Genomic DNA, 22,010 nt, shown 5'->3' with positions numbered 1-22,010 from the left:
ATTTAACGTTTACGAGAAACTAAGTCCAATACGTAAACTTAAGTTGGTCCAAGGGTTCTCAACGCATCAAAATAAATGAAAGTCTATAAGGACAACAATAATAAATCTATTTTTATACATGTATTTACATATGCGCACGTCTTTAGTATAAAAATATTCACTCTCAATTATTAAACTCTATAAAATGGCAACCAGACTTAATACAACTATCACCATTTTGTCCACATTTTACTTGGAATTTATAATAATACAAAATGAGCTAAAATATTCATTTAGAATCCGAAACTGACGCTTCGGCATTTACGACATCCCTTTTATGTCTCCACTCTACCCACACAAAACTGGCCGTTCCTGCAATGGCGAATACGAGCAAAATTCCCAGTTGCACATAAAGGTAAAAGTTGGAGGCATAAGTGAGACTAATCGCTGCACCCACAGACTAAAATAAAGTAAAATTGTTTGGGAATATGAACTCAGGAAATGTTTTCAGAGTTGTTTTGCGTAATATACCTGAGTAAACTTGAATATGGAGAAAGCAGCCGTGCTGTCCTCGACATAAACTCCGCCCAACATGGAGAAGATTTGCGTGTTGAAACAAGCGTCTCCGAAGCCTAACAGGAAGGAACACATGATGGCCAGAACAGCATTGCTGGTGATAAAGGCTTGGTCCGTAGTCTCCTTGAAAGGAGCATTGTTGGGGATATTCAGGAAAATGACAAAGAAGCTGACCACATGCAGGATGAACCCTAAAATCACTATGGGGTCCCTGCCCCATTTGTTGGTCTTAGAGCCGAGGATGCCGAAGGCCGCCCCAGCTGGATCATTGCTTTTTAAGTCCCCACGCATCAAATTTCAAAAGGAACAAACCTATGACTTCCCCGAGTCCAATGAAAATTCCAGAAATTCCCATTAGTTGTTTGCTATTGGGCAACACATCACTGGAGCCGATGCAAGATCCGTAGACTCCGCTCCAGAAGCCCAGCTCCAAACCTGTAAATAATCTTATTGCAACTACAATAGTTGAAAAGTTCAGTGCTGACCTGTATAGACAAAAGTCAGACATAACAACATCATATTACGGTTGAAAAATAGACGCACAGCCCCCTTTAATGCTAATTTAGCTTTGCTGGTTGCAGTCATCGAGGTCTCTTCTGGAGGCTTTTCTTCCGTGTGGACTGGTTTGGGAAAAAACACCATGACTGCTAAACCGCCCACGGCAATGCCCGATAAAGTCCAGATTACAATTTGCCTGGTGGTGCTGTCAATGATGTCTTTGCCCCGAAATACGAAGAAGACGAACGTGTTGCCAATGAACATACTTTAAGAAACATTTAAAATAAACAGAGAAAATTGGAATGTCTTAATTTCATACCTCATTTGAAGCATAGCCCAGAATACACCAGAATTCCTAGATATACTTTGGTCATTTGAATTTAACGTCAAGTAGTTTCCTTGACCGGTCCAAATGAGGGCAGCTCCTATTCCCATTATGGCGCTGACCACATACAAGAGCCAGACTCGAGGGATGCAAAAGGATATTACGAAGAGGCTGTAGAATGAAAATATTAATAGGCTTCAACAGTAGAAGTTCTACTCAAAGGGTTTACTTACACGTAAGTGACTCCTCCTATGAGCATGGCGAATTTAGGGCCGATCAAACTTATAGCTGAAGGGGAAGTCCAATTGAAGACAGCCATGACGATGTAAATAATGGCTAGGCTGTAGTAAGCGTTAGCATCTTTGAAGTTTTTATTGTCGTTTATGATACTATCGATCATGATTTTCTGGAAAACTTAGTCACTAATAAATCACCTTTACCAATTTGTCAAGAAACTATTTTTCGAATTGCTAACAACACGTATGATTTGTAATATTGAAAAATTAACCCTATGATTTTTAAGAGGTGTAATATACCGAAAATATACTTATAGCTATAAATAGGGAATTTTAGTGCTTAAGGCTCTAGAGCAGCAGCAATTAATGCAATTATAATATTTAAATCTATATTTCCAGTTCAGAGCAAGTTTTGAGAGATTTAGTTCCATTAGCTGATCACAGATGGAGCCACTCAGTTACAGCCAATAAGAGTTTAGCGCAACAAGTGACGATCAACGATGTGTTTTGTTTTTTCAGTTGCAAAAGTTTGAGTTTCGTTTCGGTTGTGGAAGTGATACAAAAATGGAAGAATTCATAGAAATTCGAACTCAAAAGTCGCAAGAAACATTGTCTTAAGGTTAGTGACCATTTATTTAAAGATTTGTGAGGTTTATACACAATGTTTTCCTTAAACGTCTCTTTACATCACATTTGCCGACTTATTGTTTATTTTTTGAAATATTTAAACCACTAGAGGTAATTAGGGTTGCAAATTGTCGGTTTCGGTCATATAAATTCAATACAGCACCAATTTGAAGCTTTAAAATATTTTTTATTGTAAGCAACTTCCAATACTTAGTTCCATTAAATGATCACAGATGGAGCCAATTTTTGGCATCAGGGAATCAGCAAGGAGTTTTCGGAAGCGTATTCCAAAATAAGTTTAAAGTTGTTTTGAGATAAGTTGAATCATTATTAATGCTTGATATGAGCACAAATTCAAGTAAAACTAGCGATGATGCAATATCATTGCTGTTGCAATATGCATTTGGGTTAACGGTATAACTGGTCTATGGCCAACGAGATTTCTCTTGACAAATTACGATTATTTTTATCGACTTAAACGAGGATAAATCAATAATTTTTCCAAGCGATTCAAGTATTACAAACTACTTCATTGGTATTGAACAAGTCACCTCCCTCTGAAATTAGACCAAGGGTGAATATCCAATGGTATTAAAAAAATTAAAAGTGCGTGATAAGACTGAAGTTATGGCAGATAAAAGCCAGCAGGAAGCATCTAATAAAGTGTCCTTTAAGCAAATCACGTAAAGAGGTCAACACCGAAAAACCATGTAAATCTAATGATGATTCAAACAGTTAAACATTTCACTACTTGAGATTGAAGAGTTGAAATAAGAAACCGATGATAATTAAAATGCAATACGAGATAGGAGAAATTCTGGTCTAATCTCGCCACGATCAATAAACAGTTCAATATTGTTTCGCTATAAAAAAATTTTAATTGATACGAACGAAGATTAAAAGTTTATGAAATTGACGAAATAAATTGGTTTATTTGTAATTAGTACGTGTAGTATTGTATGAGTGAGACTCATTTCCAGTAGGGTTAATTCCCATAGAAACGAAGCCTATATTTCCAAGTTAACAGTTAACAAAACAATATTGATTTCTGAGTAAACAAGCATTTACTTAAACTCACTTGAATGTTCGACCATGTCTGGAAGGCGGTAAAGACCAGCATGAAAGCTAGTCCCAGCAGCAGCACGTTAATGAATCCACGGTCCATTTTACCAAACAAATTACACAGGAAAAGTCGCAAAATCAACGTTTTTGGTCCTAAGAATGCGTTACCATATTGCTACATCAACAACGCTTTACCTCAGTTTTTCTTTGCTGAACGCGATGTGGTACCACGCAGTAATTCACCATTCACTGCGGTTGCCGAACCGATTGCTGAAACAGTGTGTTGATGGGCACTGAGAAATTGCGAATAATTGTGTAAACAAGCCTGAAAATTGTAGTACCTTTATTATTTTATCTGTGAATGGGTATATAGAGAAGGGGAGAGATAATTTTTCATTGTGATTAAAGGCACAATGAAAGTTTGAGTGGCAATGGGTTTATATGCGTACAGGGCGGCCAATCGAAATCATACTATAAGAGATCACGTGACCTCACCTTTCTGCTTACGACTTACAATATCAGAGCTGGCTCATATTTTTAATGAGCACATTTTGACATTAAATCTTGAGTTATTACTAAAATGAAATTAAAACAAATAATAATTAAAGTTTTAAGAATTTTAAATGGCCCTTGACATTTCAGAATCATTTAAGTTGATCTAAATTTAATATTTGGTCGATTTGATTATATGACCATATAGGATTTTTGGGTTTTTTACCTTCTCAGTCTACCTGATTTACGTGACAATTTTTTTGAAAAAAATTCAGAGAAATATGACTATTTGCTCCTTTTAAGTTCAGCAAATTACCTATTTTTTTTGTGATAACATCGCTAAACCTGTGGAAATTCACTTTATTGAACAAAAACACTAAAAACTGTTGTTTATTTACTATTTACATTAAACAAACACTCATCAGCTGACCATTTTACAATTTAGAATTTACACTGTTGCCAAATCATCGTTAAGCGCGTCTCTTCTTTTATTAATACTGTAAACAAGGAAAACAATAACAAATAAACAATACAAACTTCTATGGCTGTCGTTTTTATGAAATCTACTCCTGTGTAAAATAGAATTTTATGGCATTAATGAGTCATTTTTCACAAGATTTATTTGACTATAATTTCTGTTATTAATTGTGCCCATTTGTGTCTATTCTCGTATTACCATGGATACAATGACCATCATATGACCGAAACGTCATTAATGTTTTTATTGAATAGACTGATTTACCTTCAAGTCACTTCTGCGCAAATGCTAAACTGAATTAATATTTTCGTTCTATTTTTTGCACCTATGCTAATGTTGCTTTGTTTTCTTGACACTATGGCGGATAATCTGTTTTCAAAAACGCTCGGGATTTTTGTGCCTCTGCCAAATAAGCTCCTGTAATTTCCCGATAACTCGATGATAACATTTGACTCTTGTGAGGTCCGCTCCACAGTCTAAATCCCAACAGTGCAAGTTCGAAAATAAATCCAATAACTCAGCGCAGTGCCGTACAGTCCGCAACAAGCGATCGTTGTAGGAATCGTTCTCTTGCACGGATTACATAACAAGAAATTAATTCGGCCTTGTGTGACATAGTGATGCATCAGAAACCGGTAAAACTGCTGCGATTATCTTGCTAAACGAGAAATACCGAGCGACGATTGGTCGTTTAATCGAAAAGCGACCACATCTACAAAAATCCAACCAATTAACTACGATCGATAAGTACGTTCTTCACGCGAAAGTCACCTGCCAGTATGAGGAGGGCTAACTTCACGGCAGTGCGCGCCGCAGTGGGCGAAGTTTTGAGTGCAGCTGAAAGGGATAAGGGCAGCAGTGGAGCCCTATTTTTCACCAGAAGTATGGCCACGCAAACACAGCCCGCAGAAGGGCGACAGAAGCATTGTTTGTCTATAGACAACATGAATCCTAACATCAAAGTATTGGAGTATGCAGTGAGGGGCCCTCTGGTCACTAGGGCTGGGGAGATTGAAAAGGAGCTGGAGAAGGTGAGCTCAAGTAGGGAAGTGACATATTCAACATAAGGCACCATTCATGGATGTGTGTCTTCAAGGTGATATACAAACAAGAACTTTATGCTCCTGTTAAAGTTGCCACTTGTCCTTTACCTCAACCTACTACAAGGTAGTTGTTATAAGACTTAAAATCCCATTTCCATCGTTTTGTAACACCTCAATATCTCATTATCAAATTGTTTATTGTAAACACTCAGTTGCAAGATAAGAAGTTGAACTTTAAACTAGGGATTATCACAAGTTTAACTTCCATGACTATTATTTAAAATCCTAATAATCTATTATGCATGGTAAACAAAGTGATAACTTGCTGTGCTTGAATTTTGAACCACTATGCTAAGACTACTAATGGTGGAATTTTTATATTCCTAGATGAGAATTAGAAAGGACAGAAAAATGCCTATCTCAATCCATTGTTGAGAGGATATCAATTGTGTGTAGAAAAGCACTTGGCAGCTGAACACTACAGCTGTAACATATAAATAGATTTCCTTGACCATGGATCATAAAACACTCACCATTGGCATTTCACCCAGTTACACAATCACCATTCACCTTAGGGTCAACAGACAAAATACTTTTTCATGGAAATCAATATCACATCCACGAGTTAGAGCTTAATTTCTCCATTTCAATTACCCCCTCAAAACCTACCTTCACATCAAGTAAATCCATAAAATCTCCCTAGGGGGTTAAAAAGCCATTTACTGAAGTCATCAAAGCCAACATCGGAGACTGCCATGCAATGGGCCAAATTCCTATTACTTTCATTCGGGAGGTCCTGGCTTTGGTGACCCTGCCCAATCTTTTGGATGACCCCAGGTAAGGTTCCAAATTGGAAATGTTGGGTTTTCACCAACTGCATTAGGTTTGCTGAGGATGCTAAGGAAAGAGCTAGGATAATCCTTAAGGGTTGTCGAGGGAGTTCTGTGGGGTCCTACACTGACTCTCCAGGCATTGAGGTTATTCGAAAGCATGTGGCTCAGTATATCGAGAGGAGAGATGGGATTCCTGCTGATTGGCAGAATGTCATTATTAGCGCAGGTACTAGCTTGTGGCATTAGAATTATTCCAAAAATTGTGGGGCTATGGTTTCTTATACAAATACTAATACTACCTAGGGGCTAGTGATGCTATAAAAAACGTGCTCAAACTCCTAATCTGCAACATCGGTGGCAAAAACCCGGGAGTAATGATCCCTATTCCGCAATACCCCTTATATTCGGCTTCATTGGCCGAATTTGGCATTCATCAAATAGGGTACTATTTGGACGAGTCTCGCAATTGGGGCTTGGACATTGCAGAGCTTCAGGTCTGTCTTTATCCCCACCTTAAATACGTCTATTAAAAGAAAAGTTTCTGTAGAGATCGATTACTGAGGCTCGAAAGACTTGTAACCCTCGTGCAATTGCGGTGATCAACCCTGGAAACCCCACCGGTCAGGTCTTATCCCGGCAAAATATTGAGGAAATAATTAAATTTGCCCATAAGGAACGGCTGTTTGTACTTGCCGATGAGGTCTATCAGGACAACGTTTACGCTGAAGGCTCAAAATTTTATTCCTTCAAAAAGGTGTTAATAGAGATGGGGGAGCCTTATAGCTCCATGGAGTTGGCTAGTTTTATGTCTTGTTCAAAGGGATATATGGGAGAGTGCGGGCTTCGCGGGGGTTATGCAGAGGTAAAAAGGAAAAGTGAAAGAGATTTTTTTGATGATTTTGAAGGAGTTTAGGTGATCAACATGTGTCCAGAAGTTAAGGCTATGTACTTGAAAGCCATCAGCGCTATGCTTTGTCCTACAGTTTTAGGACAAGTCACTTTAGATGCCATTGTCAACCCTCCCCAAAAGGGGGAGCCCAGTTATCAATCATTTATCAAAGAAAAACAGAGTGTTTTAGACTCTTTAAAGGTAAATTTTTAGTCAAGCAAGAAATTGGTTTGATGGGATTATTGTAGCTGCGCGCTAAAATGGTGGCAGACACCTTTAATTCCATGGAGGGCTTCAGCTGCAACCAAGTTCAAGGAGCTATGTATGCCTTTCCCAAAATCACCCTTCCAAAAAAGGCCATTGAAGCCGCCAAGAAAGACGGAAAACAACCCGATGCTTTTTACGCCTTTGAACTTCTGGAAAACACGGGAATTTGTATTGTGCCAGGTTCAGGGTTCGGGCAACAGCCTGGAACATACCATTTCCGCACCACCATTCTACCGCAACCTGATAAACTTAAGGTTATGCTGGAGAAATTTGCAGAATTCCACAAGAAATTTATCAAGAAGTATTCGTAAGTGCATAATGGAAACCAGATCTAGTCGATTTTTATTTCGAAAAGGCCATAATAATTCACATGCCCCATGGGCTGCCATGACAGGGAAGATAATCTCTGTGAAAGTACCTTCACTGTAAAGCAGTAATTTAAGACAATATGTGATTCAACATTGACAAATTTTTAAACATTCTATATTAGATTTGAGCCAAAGACCAGAAATGGGTTGATTGAGGAACGTGTTTATTTAATTAATATATTTTACGTCTTTCCCTGTACTCTCTTATGTAAGCACTAAATAACAAAATGATGAAATAAAATTAATAATTGTTTGTTGAATTATGAGAAAAACTCTTTGGCCTTTTCACTAACAACTTTCCCCTCCTGATAACGTTCTCCTCCAGCCAAAAAAATAGGAGTAAACTCCCTATAAGCCAAACAAACCCTTCTCTCTCTCACATCTTCTCTTACCACTCTATGCTCATAGTCATATCTAGCACTTCCATACATAATAATTAATGACTTCCTAGGCATAGGAACGAATATCACTGCATTCACTAAATTGCCAAAACCCCCTATCACTGGAGGGTAAGTTTTCACTAAATCCAAGTTGTACCTCTCCACATGTTCATTTGGAGTCAACGTAAGCACTGAGTCACTTAACAGATTAACAGTCACTACTCTTTCACCCCAAACCCAGCAGTCATCCACGTGGGGCTCAATTGATGAGCCCCGTTTGGGATCATAGTCCAATGAGCATTGTTCAATGGTTTGGAATCCTTGCATTAGAGGTACTTCTTCAAATTTCTGCTGCACAAACTTGGAGAAGGCGGGGAAACCGTTGAAATTGCCAAGGCGTAGCTTGCGTCCCTTGAAGTTAGTCTTAGGGCCAAAGTTCTGCTTTCTTCTGCCACTTTGTGAGACATCCCAAGGCATTGAATCAATGTTTTGCATTAATCTATCATGCTCCTCTTCAGTAATGAAGTCTTCTTTGATGTACAAACCCTCTAATTTGACTGCCTCTCCTATGTGGTTAGGGTGGGATTTGTAGGAATTGGGGTCCTCATTATGGTAGCATAAGTTGCAATACAGACAGTAGACTAGTTTTTTTAAAGGGCTTTTCTTGACATCATCCCCTGAAGTCGGAATTTTGTAGATTGATTCGCAATGGAGACATGTTCTGTAGCCTTTACAGCCACAGGGGCGCGTTGTATTCATAGCTTTTGATTAAAAAATACACTTGAACTGAGAAAAATAATAAATAATTTAAAATGAGGTTGGGATTTATGTACTTTTGTCAATGTGGAGTAAAAGAAATATGGTGAATGCGGCAACATTGCGGGTAGTGTCGTGTTTCATTGAAATTGAATGTTTTCTGAATTTTTTGAATTTGTGGTCTTACACGGCTAAAACTAACTTCATAAAACAGTACATGAATAAGAATTGTATATTGGCTAAATTACTAGAAACTATAAAAAATTAAAACTACCACACCACTTCATAAAATTCCAAACACTATCAATCCGACTTAATCAAAAATCATAAAATAAAGTAAAATCTGGATAAACCCAAAAATTTACAATCGCAATTAAAGCTCACATCAATACCACAACTTTTAACCAGTTGTTTCTATACCTAAAGCTACTTCAAAGATACAATTCTATCACCCAAACAGTAGTAAAATCACAATTTTCCAATTTTTCCTGCATTTCAAGCTTTAAATGTCCTAACCACTCTCACCACATATCTGCGACAGATTGGGCACTCAGCCAATTTCTTCCCACACTCAATGCAAGTGGTAATGTGGCCACACTCAAGCAAGACACAGTCTAATGGAGCATTCATACAAAGCTTGCAGAGTTCCTCAAATGGCACATCCTCGGCAATATCTTTGTTGCGATTATTGTCTTCCCAAAGTCTTCTAGCCCTCTCCAGAAGCTCCTCTTTCTCTATGCATCCCCGGAACTCCACTCTGTTAATAGTCAAGAGAATCTTTAATTGTTTTGGAGTTAGTTCATTCAGTTCTTCAACTTTAGAAAAGTCTTCTAGTCTTGGGTGTCTCTGTGGTAATGGACTAGCTTGAGGGGTTGTTTCAGTGACCTGTGAGGTTGTTGGCTGTGGCTGCAATGGCTCCTCAGGTGGAGGTGCAGAAGGTGGTACTACTTGGGGTTTTGGTGCAGGGGTTGAGACTGTAGTCGGGCGAGTTTCAGTAATAACTGACTCCAGATTGTTGAAGAATCCATTTATTGGTCTCAGAGGGTCTCCGAAGTTTGCCGTAAGTTTGTCCACCCCTTTGTGCTGCTTTTCTGGGATGTATTTGTTGCACAATAAATCTACCAACTCATTTTTCTCAACTAAACCATATGTAGACACCTTGTTCTTGTTCAAGTAGTTTCGGAGATCTTTGGCACGCAGCTCCATTAATTTTACACGGTCGGGCGGCCGCTTGATTAACACTAGACACACCTCGCAGTACAGGACTCCATTTTTGCGTTTCAGGCATTTGTTGCAGTATTTGTCTTCGCATTCCCCACACTTGATTTTCCAGTTAATTAATGTAAAGTCGGAATTGCATTTGGAACAAGGCATTTCCTTATTGTACTTCGAGGTATTTCAGATGAGGGTAAACTTGAAATAATAGTTTGTTTTTGGAACAAGATTGGGAATTAAGAAAACATCACAAACTGCATGAGGCAGACGAACTAAAGACAAAAGTGGGTGGGTCTACTGCGTCAATGGTTGGTTTGACAAGAAGCATGATCATCATGTCTATTATTGATAGTGTTTTTAAAAAATCTTGGCAACGTCGTAAATGGGTCTTATGTCTACAATTTTAATATATTATATATATATTGAACATATATTCGAATTATATACATCTTAAAACAATTATTACTAGGATTCTTTGAATATTTTCGTTTTATCAACACGTTTTGGAGGATGCCAATAAAATAAAATACAAATATTCATTTGTTGTTATATACTCCAAGTAAAAACATCCTAAAATTTGTAAAAGAAGCCCTTCAGCCAGCGAAGAGCGAGTAAATTACCTATATAATTATCATGTGTAATGACTAGAATAGAAAGAGTGAATTTCCGATAAGACAACCACATTACCAGAGGACACATTTTCGTGCAAAGGAAATTCCATTCACTGTGAGTATTTTATAGAAAAAACGGGTGATTTACATTGCTCCTTAAAATAACCAATTTTTCACCTATTTCTCACATACATTATATCACATTACATCGAACGAGGCCCAATACATTACACCAAGACATCAAAATATTCGGCTTCGCTTCACCCTGGAGGTGAAGAAAAGAGAGGGAAACGACTGCGTCAAGTACAAAATCCAGGTCAGTCTTATTTCAGTCTACGTGGGTTTGGGAAAGGGAATAAATCCGTTTCGCCCTGTTGAAGGATCGTCTGTATCACTATCGTCTTGCGGCTCTTGACTCTCCGGCAGTCTAATGAAGGGCAAATGCTCACTGCCACTCCACATCGAGTAGTAATTCGTGTGAAGGCGCACGGCGTCCTAAAAAAAACGGTTAAAACTTTAATTATAGAGGTATCTAAAAACTTACTGGGCCGCTGCCTTCACTTGCAGAGCTCTTGGGTTCTGAGCCACTGGCAGTGGATTTGCTGTGAATTGACAGACATGAGGAGGAATCGGTGGAGGAGCTGCTTTTCCTGGAGGTTAGAGGCAGAGTCGCGGGAAAAATATCGAATTGCTCAGGCACAGCTACGTGACTGGTGTGGGGTACGTCCACTGATTGCCAATTGCCCCTGGAACGACCTCAAAAATAAACTACAATCATCTGGAGAATGGAGAAATAAGAAAACCTCTGAGAGGGAAACATTCTGCGATGTCCAATACGGTCTTCGTACGTGTCACCCACACACACAGGCACATATGAATGTCCAGGAATGGTAGTGCTGGGAATGGAAAAGCGACTAGGACGACAAGACAGGAGCTGAATAGCCTCGGAGAGGCCGTCAACAGTTGGCAGCTCTCCTCCAGTAGGAGGGGGTTGAATTTGGGCTGTAGTTGAAGTGGAAGTCTGCGACGCTACTGACTCTGCAATAATTATAAACTCATTCCAAATTATAAAAAACAATAATGAAAATATTGTACCAGGAGTAGTACTCCTGCTCCTGTCCTGAGATCCTCCTCCAGGGACCATCAACTTCCCTTGAGTAGTAGGGCGAATTTGACCCTCTCCAATCCAAGTGGAATCATACGGCACTGACCATCGGCGAGCACTGCCATCTGCTTTTGTCACTATATATTAAAACGCACCTTTAAGTTTCTAACATGAAAATCGCAAAGAATAACCTTCAGATCCGCTAACATCAGTGGCTGCTGCTTCTGACCAGCGCCTGGGACCTCCTAAACGGAATAAGGGAAAGTGGAGGGGTGATCGTTGCCCTCCGCGTCCAGGAAAGGGCAACTTCATGGTTTGTAGTGGTCCTGGGGTGGGAAATGGACCTATTATGGGGAGAAAATTAACAATTTCCAAGGTTACAATTGAGAATCTCAAATTTCAGATACTCTGTCTATTTTTTTAAACTTGAATAATTGTTCTTAGCACCTACCTCTCAAATTTTCAAGAGGGCTTATCCCCTTTTGTCCCTCTGGAAACCCGTGAATGGGACTAGGACCCCTCATTGATTCCTGATATGGAGAAGAACCCCTTGTATCAGCCATTGGACTGTGCTGTCTTGGAACATCTTCCATTCTCGGACTAGACATTTGAGACCTATTTCAAATAATTTATGTCCCATTATCACTTTGGTAACTCAATCGAACCTTGTCAGTTTGTTAAAACATTGCTGCACTGTAGCCATACTGCAATCTGAATTGTGCACCCCTCCAGGGGTAGTTTGGCATGAGGGACACATGGCCATTGACCCAAAATTTTCACAGCTGGCTATGGAGAACTGATATTGTAGATTGATGAATGTGAGCAAGTTTTCCGCAACTATGTTCTGGTTGTGCTCAAGTTGCCTTTGAGCATCACACTCTATTGAATGATGAATTTAAAAGTTTTTGTTTTTTTAATTGTGAAAGAACATGCCAGTAAATGTGTCTCCAATGCTCATGTCTTGCATTGCAGCCGCAATATGGTTCTTAACAGAACTGCTGGCTACTGCTGTTGCTTTAGTTAAATCATCCCAGCTGCTCATACATTGGGTGGCCAGTGGCAGGTTTTGCAGTTGTGATAAATTATACAGGGATTGAGCTAGACGCATACCAGCTGCACACATACTATTGAGCATCTAATAGATTATGATGTTGGTATCCCATTAGGGTGTTTTTAATGGAAGCTGGTTCTACCTGCAAATAGCCGATCCAGCTGTTTAAGCAGTCAGCGGCAGCCACCTTTAAGGTATTGGGGCTCAGCTGCTGAGACTCTGAGGCCTCTTTGCTCCCTTCTACATGTTCGGGCTCTGAAGGCGCTGCCGCACTGTATTGGTGGGGATCCCTACTTATCAAAATTTTACTCGGGGAGAAGGGGGGTAATGGTGTGTTACTAACCTGTCCATTTTCAGTAATTGTCAACAAATAAATAATTAATAAACAAACACCCTAATTGATTAATTAGGATGAGATGATACAGATAAGCTGTCAATTTAGTGATATTTTTCAAATATTTGCTATTAAAAAATGTGACAACGTGGCTAGTAGAGCGATGATCAACAATTTTAGTATATGTTTTGTAGAAATATTTAGACGGTAGGATATTGACAGATTTAAATTTAGAATTAATGAGCTATCATTTCCATCTCAAATTCATTGCATAATCGTTCTTTACGGGTGAAATTGAGTCAGAACACGAATTATTAGTAAACATTAAAGGAATTACATTATTTAATCGCTTCATAACTTAGTCATATGTATTAATTTTTCAAGTATTTCGTAGTTTTCATTCTGTCTTTTTCTACTACATATAATTAAAAAGACGTATCGTGCTCTAATAAAATGGCGGATTGGATTCGAATTCATACTCCCCCCTGCGCCTTGAACCCATCATAACCAAAACAAAAAACTCGTTTCATGCCCTATGTACGAACATCTGTCAATCGAAGAGTCCGCAAAACCAACAAGAAGTCGTATATAAATACCTTGAAAACGCTAAATTTTGGGAAAAATTCCTGTTATGGAAGTGGGTTTTTGAAGGGAAATGGGTTTCGAAGTGAATAGGTTTCAAGGAGACGTCGACGAGGAACTCATTTGCCCCATTTGCTCGGGAGTGCTGGAGGACCCCCTACAAGTGAGTGCTTCTGCCTTATATGGGGACACACAGACATTGCTTTATAGCTCCCCACATTCCTTAATTCAGACTCACTCATCTCATTCAATCAGTCGTAAGTCAAAGTTTTTGTTGCAGGCCCCAGACTGCGAGCATGTATTCTGCAAGGCCTGCATTACACAGTGGATATCTCGGCAGCCCACTTGTCCTGTTGACAGACAAAATTTAACTCCTGCACAGTTGACTCAAGTGCCACGAATTTTGAGGAATTTGCTTGCAAGGTAAGAGCTGTAGAGACCATTTTCCTATCTTATAAATTACACTCTAATCACCTTACCAAAATGCCCAATTGGAGATTTAAGTACCAATTGTTTGCCTATAATTAACCAGTATCAATTTACTTGAAGTCATAACATGTAATTACACATGTAAACATGGTTTGTTGTGCAAGGTTTGGTAGCAGGGGATTTCCATGTTAATGACACAACAAATCTGCAAAATTGCATGAAAAATTGCCCATTCTGAAGGCATCAAGGCGGGATTTAATTGTAACTTTCACTACTAAATGGTGATGGAAAGTGCTTCGATTTTAATTTAGGCATGTCCAGGTTTGTGCTCAGTGCTTTTGGTTGTTATTTTGATCCTCCTCCCTGTTTCGTCCATAAAAATTTTCCTGGTTAAACCCCCATCACACCCACCTCCTCTATTTAACAATTCACAAGGTGAACCTCCTATTGCACACATCACCTTGATGAATTTCAAATAAGCTGTTTTCCTAAGATTAACAATAAGCTGCGATAACGCCCAGTATGGTTGCCCGCGCGAGCTGAATCTGGATACCCTGACTGCACACCTCGAAGAATGTGATCACAATCCAAAGAGGCCTGTTCTCTGCGAACAGGGATGTGCCCTTGTAGTCCCCAAAGATGAACTAAAAGACCACAATTGCATCAAAGAGCTGCGCACCCTTATCCAGAAGCAGCAACAAAAGATGAATGAATGCCAACTCGAGTTCAATGAGCTGAGATTCTTCATCCTTGAACAAAGGAGAGAGATGCAGCTACTGAAGGAGTTTATGAGGGCCTTGAAGGTATCGAATCCCTCAATGCGAGCAATTGCGGATGCGATGGACAGAGACCAGCTGGATAGGGAGGTGGTGATGTGGAGCAGTTCTCTCCAAAGAGCCAGAGTGACCAGGTGGGGGGGAATGATCTCCACCCCGGACGACGCCCTGCAGGTTGTTGCTTAGGGTTTGGATTTCCCGAGGATAAAGCATTGTCTTGCAGAGGATGATCAAAAGGACATTAACAGAGATGGGCTGTCCCATCCACATCCTGGATAATCTCATGGAGAACTGTCATGAGTGCAGGTGGCCGCCAGGGTTGTGTTCCTTGGAAACTCGGCAAAATAACAGGAGGCAGTACGAGAACTATGTCTGCAAAAGAGTGCCAGGTTCGTTCAGTGTTGTTTCTTGGTGATGGTGTACTGGGTGGTCCCACACAAAAGTGGTTGTTGGTTTGCTTGAAAGGGAGAAAAGTTGCACCATTGAAAACACAATGTTCAGAGTTTTTAACTGACTTAAAAGGCACGTGGGGATTTTTAGAGGCTTCTTAACATGCTCCTAGCCATTGTGCAACTTCTCTCTTCTGCGAGGTTACCCTGTACATTGGTGTTTGACGCAGGTAAGCAGGCTGTCCTGGTGCTGCAATGCGACAACCAGCACATGGGCGAGGACATGATGGTGGAACCCGGTCTTGTGATGATATTCGCACACGGGGTGGAATAACTGCGAATTTCCCTTCAGACTAATTACATTCCTTCATTAGTTTTTCAGTTGGTGTAACCGTAATTGTCCTTATGAGCTAATTTCGACGAATAGAAGAGAGTAAAAGGCTTATTTGTATACATGAATGCATACCGTTTCATCCTCGTGTAGGTTCTCTTTTAACTAAATAACCAAAAATGAAAATGTGTTAAATTATTAGCGTAAATTAGGTCGGAGAGTAAATTTTGTTGTTTTTTTGGTAGCTAATTCTTCCTTGTTTATCTCCTTGTTTTCCAGAAAGCTTTTAGGTTCTAAGTTTATTTGGTGCAAGTCTATAGATCTCGCTTGATGCCTGGGTCGGAGAAACTACCCCTTAACGGGGGGTTTTCCCCTGATAAAATCAGGTTCAGGTTAGTTAAGGGTGGATCCCTGAATCTGGTATTTGTGCGTCATGGACATACACCTGGGCATTAGAATTTGTTGTTAGGTTTGTCAAGCTGCCAATATTGGTTTTTTTATATTATATATTGCATATGTTAAGATAAATAAAGATCGACGACTGTGAAGACCTAGGTTGTTTTCTTGTGGGGTGTTACTCATTTTTCTTCCATGGGTTCCTTTAAGTTCGTGCTTCCACTAATTCGGAAATCTTCGCAGGCACTTCTGGTTGCTTTTCTAGTAGATCTTTCATGCTTCTAATGTTCTCTCGTCCCTCTTATACCTCTTATATTCTTTTATCCCTCATGTATTCTCATATTTCCCATGCTCTCTCATCCTTCTTATGTGCTCTCATACCTCCCATGTTCTCTCATACATCTCATGTCTAGTGAAAATTTATTTTCGTTGCATATTAATACGCCGGTGACTATACACTGGGGATTTCGTAAATCTCGGCAGTTGTAAAGGAAACTTAAAGCTTCCAAATTGTTCATAAATCAGTAGCGTGCCGCTTCACAACGCGCAGTTAATTTTTTAAGCCTTCTTGATTCTACTTGCGGTTAATAGTAAAACTTCATTTTTTTTTATACAAGGTATTTATTAATCTATATTTTAACAATAAAATAGTTGAAAAATAATATAATGAAATCCATATTCATTAACGCACGGATCCTGCTAAAGTGCCTACTTTCGGCGGACATATTGGATCGCTCGCGAAATTTACACCTAATCTCTAAAGCGTCTGTCACAAATGTCAATGTTAGTCAGAGTTGGAGGTTAGGTTTGCATGGCACGCGTTAATTGACGGTCCAACATGGCAGTCTCCTGGAAATGCTTTAGCAGAACCCGTTGACGTAGGGCCGAAACTGGGCCTATAACAACTATAATTAATTAGTTAATCAATGAGAGAATCGCTAAATATAAATAACAATAATATAATAAATGCGAATATAAAATATTAAGTAGCACAACGTTTCATCAGTTTATCTGCCACTCGAACGATGATAATTAAGGGGAAAACTTTACAGTTTTTTTTTATATCATAAAGGACAACGTTTCTTGGACAGCTAAATAATAATATCTATACCGCCCTATTCGGGTTGAAAAGGGGCGATTTCACAATTCAATTGCTATGGCACAAATCGCCCATTTAAGACTGCTCTTACGCGAGCTTCAAACGACTACTGTCAAAGTGACATGCTATTCTGACGGTAGTCACAATAACACGTCGTTTTGACGGTGTCGGATTACCCTATAGGGCAAAGCCCAAGGAAAATAACAATCACACAATTTTCTAACCAGTCTTTTTTTGGAAAAATCTGTTAAAGTCACTATAAATTGTGAAAAAGTGACTAAATATTATACACACAAAGGAAATTAAAACTGTTACGCGCGGGAGTTGTGTAAAAGGTAATAAAACACCGATAACTACTAAATATTCATTTCTCCTCTTCGCCTTCTAAACTCCGTATACTAAAGGTGGCTTTGTACAAATTTATCCCCTATCTAAGACTACAGCCACTACACCTAAATATGTACAGAGACGCTCATGTATATCCCGAAATCATGGGACATTCGGTATATTTTACAGGGCGTTTCTTTCCCACAAATCACCTCAGACCGTGACTAGCTCTAAGGGCCGATCCAGCCCAGTGCTAAAATCTATTGCGACGAAAACACCCTGTATCAAGTTGCAGGGGGGAGTCAGTCACCTCCCACACTTATAACCCCGGTCAGTCTTCTATTGCTGTCTCTTTTCCTCTTCCAACATAGCGTCAAGCTCATCAGTCAGGTTGGCCAGCATGTTGCCAATGTCGTTCAGTACGTCGGCGGCAGGTTCGGACCTACGTTTTTCGTAATTTATCGTAATTAGGGGATGATCAACAAATTTACCTATTGCGTGTGCTGGGTCCGGGGACCTGAGCCCGACTCTGGCTTGGGGTCGGGGACGGATGCGCCGGGAGGCCCGCGGGACGCGACTTGGGCGATGAAAATTCACTCTGTCGTGTAGTCGTGCCAGCCCTGGTTCGAATCGTGCCCGCGTTTTCATTGGCAAAGGGCAGCGAATCCGATTCTGTGCTAGAGCTCGACTGAAAAAACATCAAAAATAACCTTATGAAAATCGAACAATGTGATATTTGGGAGGTCACAATCTTGACTCCTGACGTTATTGATAACAGCGTACGTCTATTTAAATCGTTTGAAAAGCTCGCACTCCACCACTGATGATTTGATAGTTTTTCTGACATTACCATTGGAGTATAATAAGTCTGTTTCAATTAAGCATTTAGCGAGTTTTTACTGAATAATTGCACCAATGGGTTGTATTTAGTTACTTTACCAGTCCCATTATCCTCGTAACACAAACTCACCTTAAAACTGGCGTCAGACCCATTCCGATGTTGCAGCGCCAAAGTTTTGATCAGCTCCTGCTCCTCAGCCCCCCAACTCTGCGATGAATTCAGTTTACAGTGCGAAGACACCGCCCCTGGTGGGGTTCCTGGAGCGGGAGGAGGCGGCAAGGGCAAGTCTCCCCCACTATCTAGCGATATGCTCAAACTATCGCTACTGGGATACGCAGGGAGGGGTAAAGGGCTCGAAGTTTGCACGTGATGAATCTCCACCGTGGTGGTTTCCTCTGTGCATTCGCTATCCCTTCGTTTGGGGGGATTGGGGGGTATCTTCTTGCCCATCATGGGGCTGCCGTACTGGATGTAGGTCCCCGGTAGGGTTTTGTTGTATTGGGGGTTGCCGTACTTCTCAGGGTTGAATTGCGGCTTTTCGAAGTCGGGGAATGTTTCTCTAGCCTAAAGCAGTAATTGAGTATTTGTTAATAAATTTTGGTGCGGCATCATACTTTGGCAGTGATTTTGGCGATGGGTCTAGGCCGGATTATGCCCCTGGGCCTGGGCAGGGTGCCACCACCCTCATAGAACAACCCACTTTCATTGGTGGGAGTAATATCGCCGTCATCGTACGACCGAGGCCGCCACCCTGAGGGCTGATTATAGTAAAAAGTCTGCGTGTTCTCTGCAGAAAACGTGTGATGAGTCCTTTCCGTCGGATCCTCGAGGGATTCCAGCGACTTACCTCGCCCCGTTCGTATCTAAAACAACCCCCCATTACCCTCAAATAACTAAAAACAGCCTCGCCACATGCAGAACTAAAGAACAGTACCTTTATAGGGACAATATCGGGACAGTACATGGTGTGCGTGTAGGTGGGACCTATTGAGGTGGACATTTGCCGAGTTTGGTCGATCTCCCACGCCTGGTGGAACGAGTGGAAGGTACTGTGCACTTGTGGTACCGCCCCTGGCGATGGCAGCTCCATGGGAACGTGCACCAACACGTCCTTATATACACAGACATGCAGCGTAAGCAATGGGTCAAGTGTGATGTCAGAGGGGTCTCCGACGTTGCCACCGTCACTAGTGTCCCTACAGTGGCAACCTCGGAGGTACTATTAGAGTGGGGAGCGTGTGAAGAGCTTGCACGCCATCTATGGTAGTAAAGTGCCGAACCTAATGCATTCATTCATGTCACTGACACTAGAGAGCTCTGATGTTGAGGTTGGAGCGAATTCAGGCGAGCGGCCAAAGGGGTTTGCTTTGAGGCTCTGCTCTAAATTTGCTTGTAACTTGTGTCGATGGAGTATGTAATAGATTCGGAATGAACAGCGCCATTGTTAAATTAAGAAAAAACCGAATAACAAACACAGAGATTTAGCGCATATGTTCATCCATATGCATCTCAAACACATAAATAAGGACGAGTGTCTCGGGTTTCCCTAACTGCTTTGAACATGTTGTTCGGTGTTTGTCTTTAACTGGCAATAAACCGAAAAGATGTGTGTAACATGTGTGATGAGTGATGACATCACGCATCGAAAGATCGATCGGAAAACATGCTCAAAGTTGGGAGCATCTAACATTGAAATGATCAAGCCTGGAAGGGGGTCGCAGGGTGATTTACCTGTGTGGAATAGATTCGGTTCGAGTCGGTGCTAATGCGCTTGCCCGCTTTAATGTCTTTGATTCGCTTGATGGCTAGCATGACCTTCTTCTGATGACCCAGTTTCACTATCCCAAACTCCTCTAAGTCTTCCCAAGTCAGCTGAGCGACGTCATCGATGGTTTGGTATCCCTGCTCGATGAAAGCAGGAAGGTACTCATCGAGACGCAGGATGCTTAGCCATTCCTCCAATGATCCCTTTGAGGGAAAATTTGTTTGATGAGGCTCAGGAACTATCCAGTGTGTCCATTTCTGGAGCCCAACCATGCCACGATTTTACGTCTACATCTAAATCCGACGTTTTGGTTCTCAGCAATCATCAACTTGGTTTCTCCTAAAGGCGCCCTCTTGATTTTTCACACTGCGTATCCAGGAAAAACTGAATTCAAAAATGATAAAACCCAAAATGGCGCTCGTAAGGAAAACCAAGTTGATGATAGTCACCGTGAACCGAAACGTCGGATTTCAGATCTAACATCGTGACATGAACTCTCATGGTTGAGCTCCAGCAGCGCATATCCTGCATAGTTAATTTGGCACTTACAGGCACGAACTCTGGCAAATTATCAGGCACATTGAGCTGAGCAATTTCGGCTTTCAATTTCTTCCTATGGTTGGGCTTTTTAATTCCTATGGCAGTCAAGTCTTCAGGAGTCATACGCCCGATAGTCGGCAGATCATACCCGGCGCTTATAAACAGGGCGAAGTATTCTTCGAACTGCAAATCAACCAGCCAGGAGTGGATGATGTCTTGGTCGGGCACTCCTTGGTTGATCATGCGCTCGATGCGGCCCTGGTCTGACCCGATTGAGCAGGAGCTCAAAGAGCACCTAGGGCTGTTCGATGATCCTATAGTGCTCCTCCCCGCGGTGCTCAGGGGGTGATAGGAGGCTCGACCAGAGTCCAAAGAGGCGGTGCTGTGTCTCGATCCCGAACCAGCGCTGCCACTGGAAGATCCAGGGCTGTCGCGACCGGGGGACTGCAACAAAAAACAATTTCTCAACTGAATCCCTGATCAAGTTAATTTAAAAACTGCCTTATTCATAAGCAAACAACGCGGGGCCCCATGAATGTTGATTATGTTTACCCGGTCGTAAACGCGGAATACGAAATCGGCTTGGGCAAATTTCGATAATGCTGGTGGTTAGGAAATTACCTGGGTCATGTCGATGCCTTGATCCTCTTGTAGACTCAGCTGGTTGTGGTAGTAGACAGCGGCTTTATGGGTAAGGACCGCTCCCGGGGGCGGCTGGCCCGGGAAGGTGAAGGAGGGGGCGGAGTAGAGGGGGCCCGGGGATTTCCCGGTACTGCCGCTGACGCTGCTGCCGTAGTCCGAGTGGTCATCTGGAAAAGCTCAGTTTTAGTGCAATCGAATTTTCTTACTATACTGATCAGTTGTGCGCTTTGCATCTCATGGGTGTCTGGGATTCTGTCCCTAGTACAACCCTGACTTTTGCATAGGCAACTGTCGGATTTTACTGAAAGGATTATTCGGACTCAATGACGTAGGAATTTTTTAGCAGGAACATGATCCTACCCCATTAAAATGAAAAGAACCAGAGGCGTAACGCCTTGCCCACTCTGCAGTGCCTTCAGGCAGTGACACTTTAAGTGTATTGAAATAGTTCCAGTTTTTGTACGAGTGCAATTAAGAGCAATTACGAGGAAGATACCGTTGAAAATCCCTGACTAGGCCTATAATAAAAGGGGCTTTCAAGCTTCCATCGATAGGGCTTATGGGGCACATCTGCTCATTTTTTGTTGACACTGTTTTATCTTAAGCAAGCTCGCCTAACAAGCCTCACACTCTTCGAAGCCGGGGGCAATGTCAGAGCTGTGCGGAGTGCATTCACCTGATGGCCCAGCGATGGCGCCAGCATGAAAAGAAGACAATACCAGATATAACAATAATAGACAAAAATTATCCTTCTTGGCCTTTTAGCGT

At 41.1% G+C, this 22,010-nt stretch overlaps 7 protein-coding genes across 15 annotated transcripts in view; 2 read left to right on the top strand and 5 right to left on the bottom strand.

The window, feature by feature from the left end:
* Positions 1-155: 155 nt before the first annotated feature.
* LOC136411708 (UNC93-like protein MFSD11) lies at positions 156-3,638 on the bottom strand. The gene is made up of 7 exons (XM_066394372.1): positions 3,320-3,638; positions 1,612-1,784; positions 1,373-1,549; positions 1,041-1,318; positions 868-990; positions 511-815; positions 156-439 (listed from the first exon to the last, which is right to left on the bottom strand). The coding sequence occupies exons 1-7, from the start codon at positions 3,404-3,406 to the stop codon at positions 269-271; spliced, it is 1,314 nt and encodes a 437-aa protein (XP_066250469.1). The 5' UTR covers positions 3,407-3,638; the 3' UTR covers positions 156-268.
* Positions 3,639-4,683: 1,045 nt separating this feature from the next.
* LOC136411917 (alanine aminotransferase 1) lies at positions 4,684-7,933 on the top strand. The gene is made up of 7 exons (XM_066394727.1): positions 4,684-5,304; positions 6,020-6,153; positions 6,200-6,375; positions 6,453-6,643; positions 6,697-7,011; positions 7,063-7,239; positions 7,287-7,933. The coding sequence occupies exons 1-7, from the start codon at positions 5,053-5,055 to the stop codon at positions 7,614-7,616; spliced, it is 1,575 nt and encodes a 524-aa protein (XP_066250824.1). The 5' UTR covers positions 4,684-5,052; the 3' UTR covers positions 7,617-7,933.
* On the bottom strand, positions 7,821-8,822 carry LOC136411918 (alpha-ketoglutarate-dependent dioxygenase alkB homolog 4). The gene has a single exon (XM_066394728.1). The coding sequence runs from the start codon at positions 8,810-8,812 to the stop codon at positions 7,934-7,936; it is 879 nt and encodes a 292-aa protein (XP_066250825.1). The 5' UTR covers positions 8,813-8,822; the 3' UTR covers positions 7,821-7,933.
* Positions 8,823-9,027: 205 nt separating this feature from the next.
* LOC136411713 (E3 ubiquitin-protein ligase rififylin-like) lies at positions 9,028-10,278 on the bottom strand. The gene has a single exon (XM_066394378.1). The coding sequence runs from the start codon at positions 10,181-10,183 to the stop codon at positions 9,305-9,307; it is 879 nt and encodes a 292-aa protein (XP_066250475.1). The 5' UTR covers positions 10,184-10,278; the 3' UTR covers positions 9,028-9,304.
* A 281-nt stretch (positions 10,279-10,559) lies between these two features.
* LOC136411675 (uncharacterized) lies at positions 10,560-13,208 on the bottom strand. The gene is given in 9 exon segments (XM_066394328.1): positions 10,560-11,130; positions 11,180-11,381; positions 11,439-11,673; positions 11,731-11,877; positions 11,932-12,084; positions 12,192-12,355; positions 12,406-12,875; positions 12,934-13,081; positions 13,135-13,208. Coding segments are annotated over 9 exon segments (1,689 nt in total). The 5' UTR covers positions 13,143-13,208; the 3' UTR covers positions 10,560-10,968.
* A 429-nt stretch (positions 13,209-13,637) lies between these two features.
* elgi (E3 ubiquitin-protein ligase NRDP1 elgi) lies at positions 13,638-16,182 on the top strand. Its single transcript, XM_066394113.1, has 5 exons — positions 13,638-13,870; positions 13,988-14,130; positions 14,630-15,086; positions 15,136-15,301; positions 15,532-16,182. The coding sequence occupies exons 1-5, from the start codon at positions 13,781-13,783 to the stop codon at positions 15,633-15,635; spliced, it is 960 nt and encodes a 319-aa protein (XP_066250210.1). The 5' UTR covers positions 13,638-13,780; the 3' UTR covers positions 15,636-16,182.
* A 1,295-nt stretch (positions 16,183-17,477) lies between these two features.
* ckn (CRK like proto-oncogene, adaptor protein) overlaps positions 17,478-22,010 on the bottom strand; it is a 56,351-nt gene continuing 51,818 nt past the window's right edge. For 6 of the 9 annotated variants that reach the window (XM_066394593.1, XM_066394592.1, XM_066394591.1 and 3 more), the window contains 8 exons: positions 21,222-21,409; positions 20,610-21,044; positions 20,027-20,263; positions 19,230-19,406; positions 18,910-19,158; positions 18,425-18,859; positions 17,946-18,142; positions 17,478-17,896 (listed from right to left, as the gene is read on the bottom strand). In XM_066394593.1, coding sequence (XP_066250690.1) covers positions 17,794-17,896; positions 17,946-18,142; positions 18,425-18,859; positions 18,910-19,158; positions 19,230-19,406; positions 20,027-20,263; positions 20,610-21,044; positions 21,222-21,409 — 2,021 coding nt within the window. In that variant the 3' untranslated portion in view covers positions 17,478-17,793. The remainder of the gene's footprint in view (positions 17,897-17,945; positions 18,143-18,424; positions 18,860-18,909; positions 19,159-19,229; positions 19,407-20,026; positions 20,264-20,609; positions 21,045-21,221; positions 21,410-22,010) is intronic. The other 3 variants (XM_066394586.1, XM_066394589.1, XM_066394587.1) reach the window with 3 other exon arrangements.

This window comes from Euwallacea similis, chromosome 10 (genome assembly GCF_039881205.1).
Source record: "Euwallacea similis isolate ESF13 chromosome 10, ESF131.1, whole genome shotgun sequence".
Classification (NCBI taxonomy): Eukaryota; Metazoa; Arthropoda; class Insecta; order Coleoptera; family Curculionidae; genus Euwallacea; species Euwallacea similis.
This window is presented reverse-complemented; position numbering and strand designations above follow the sequence as displayed.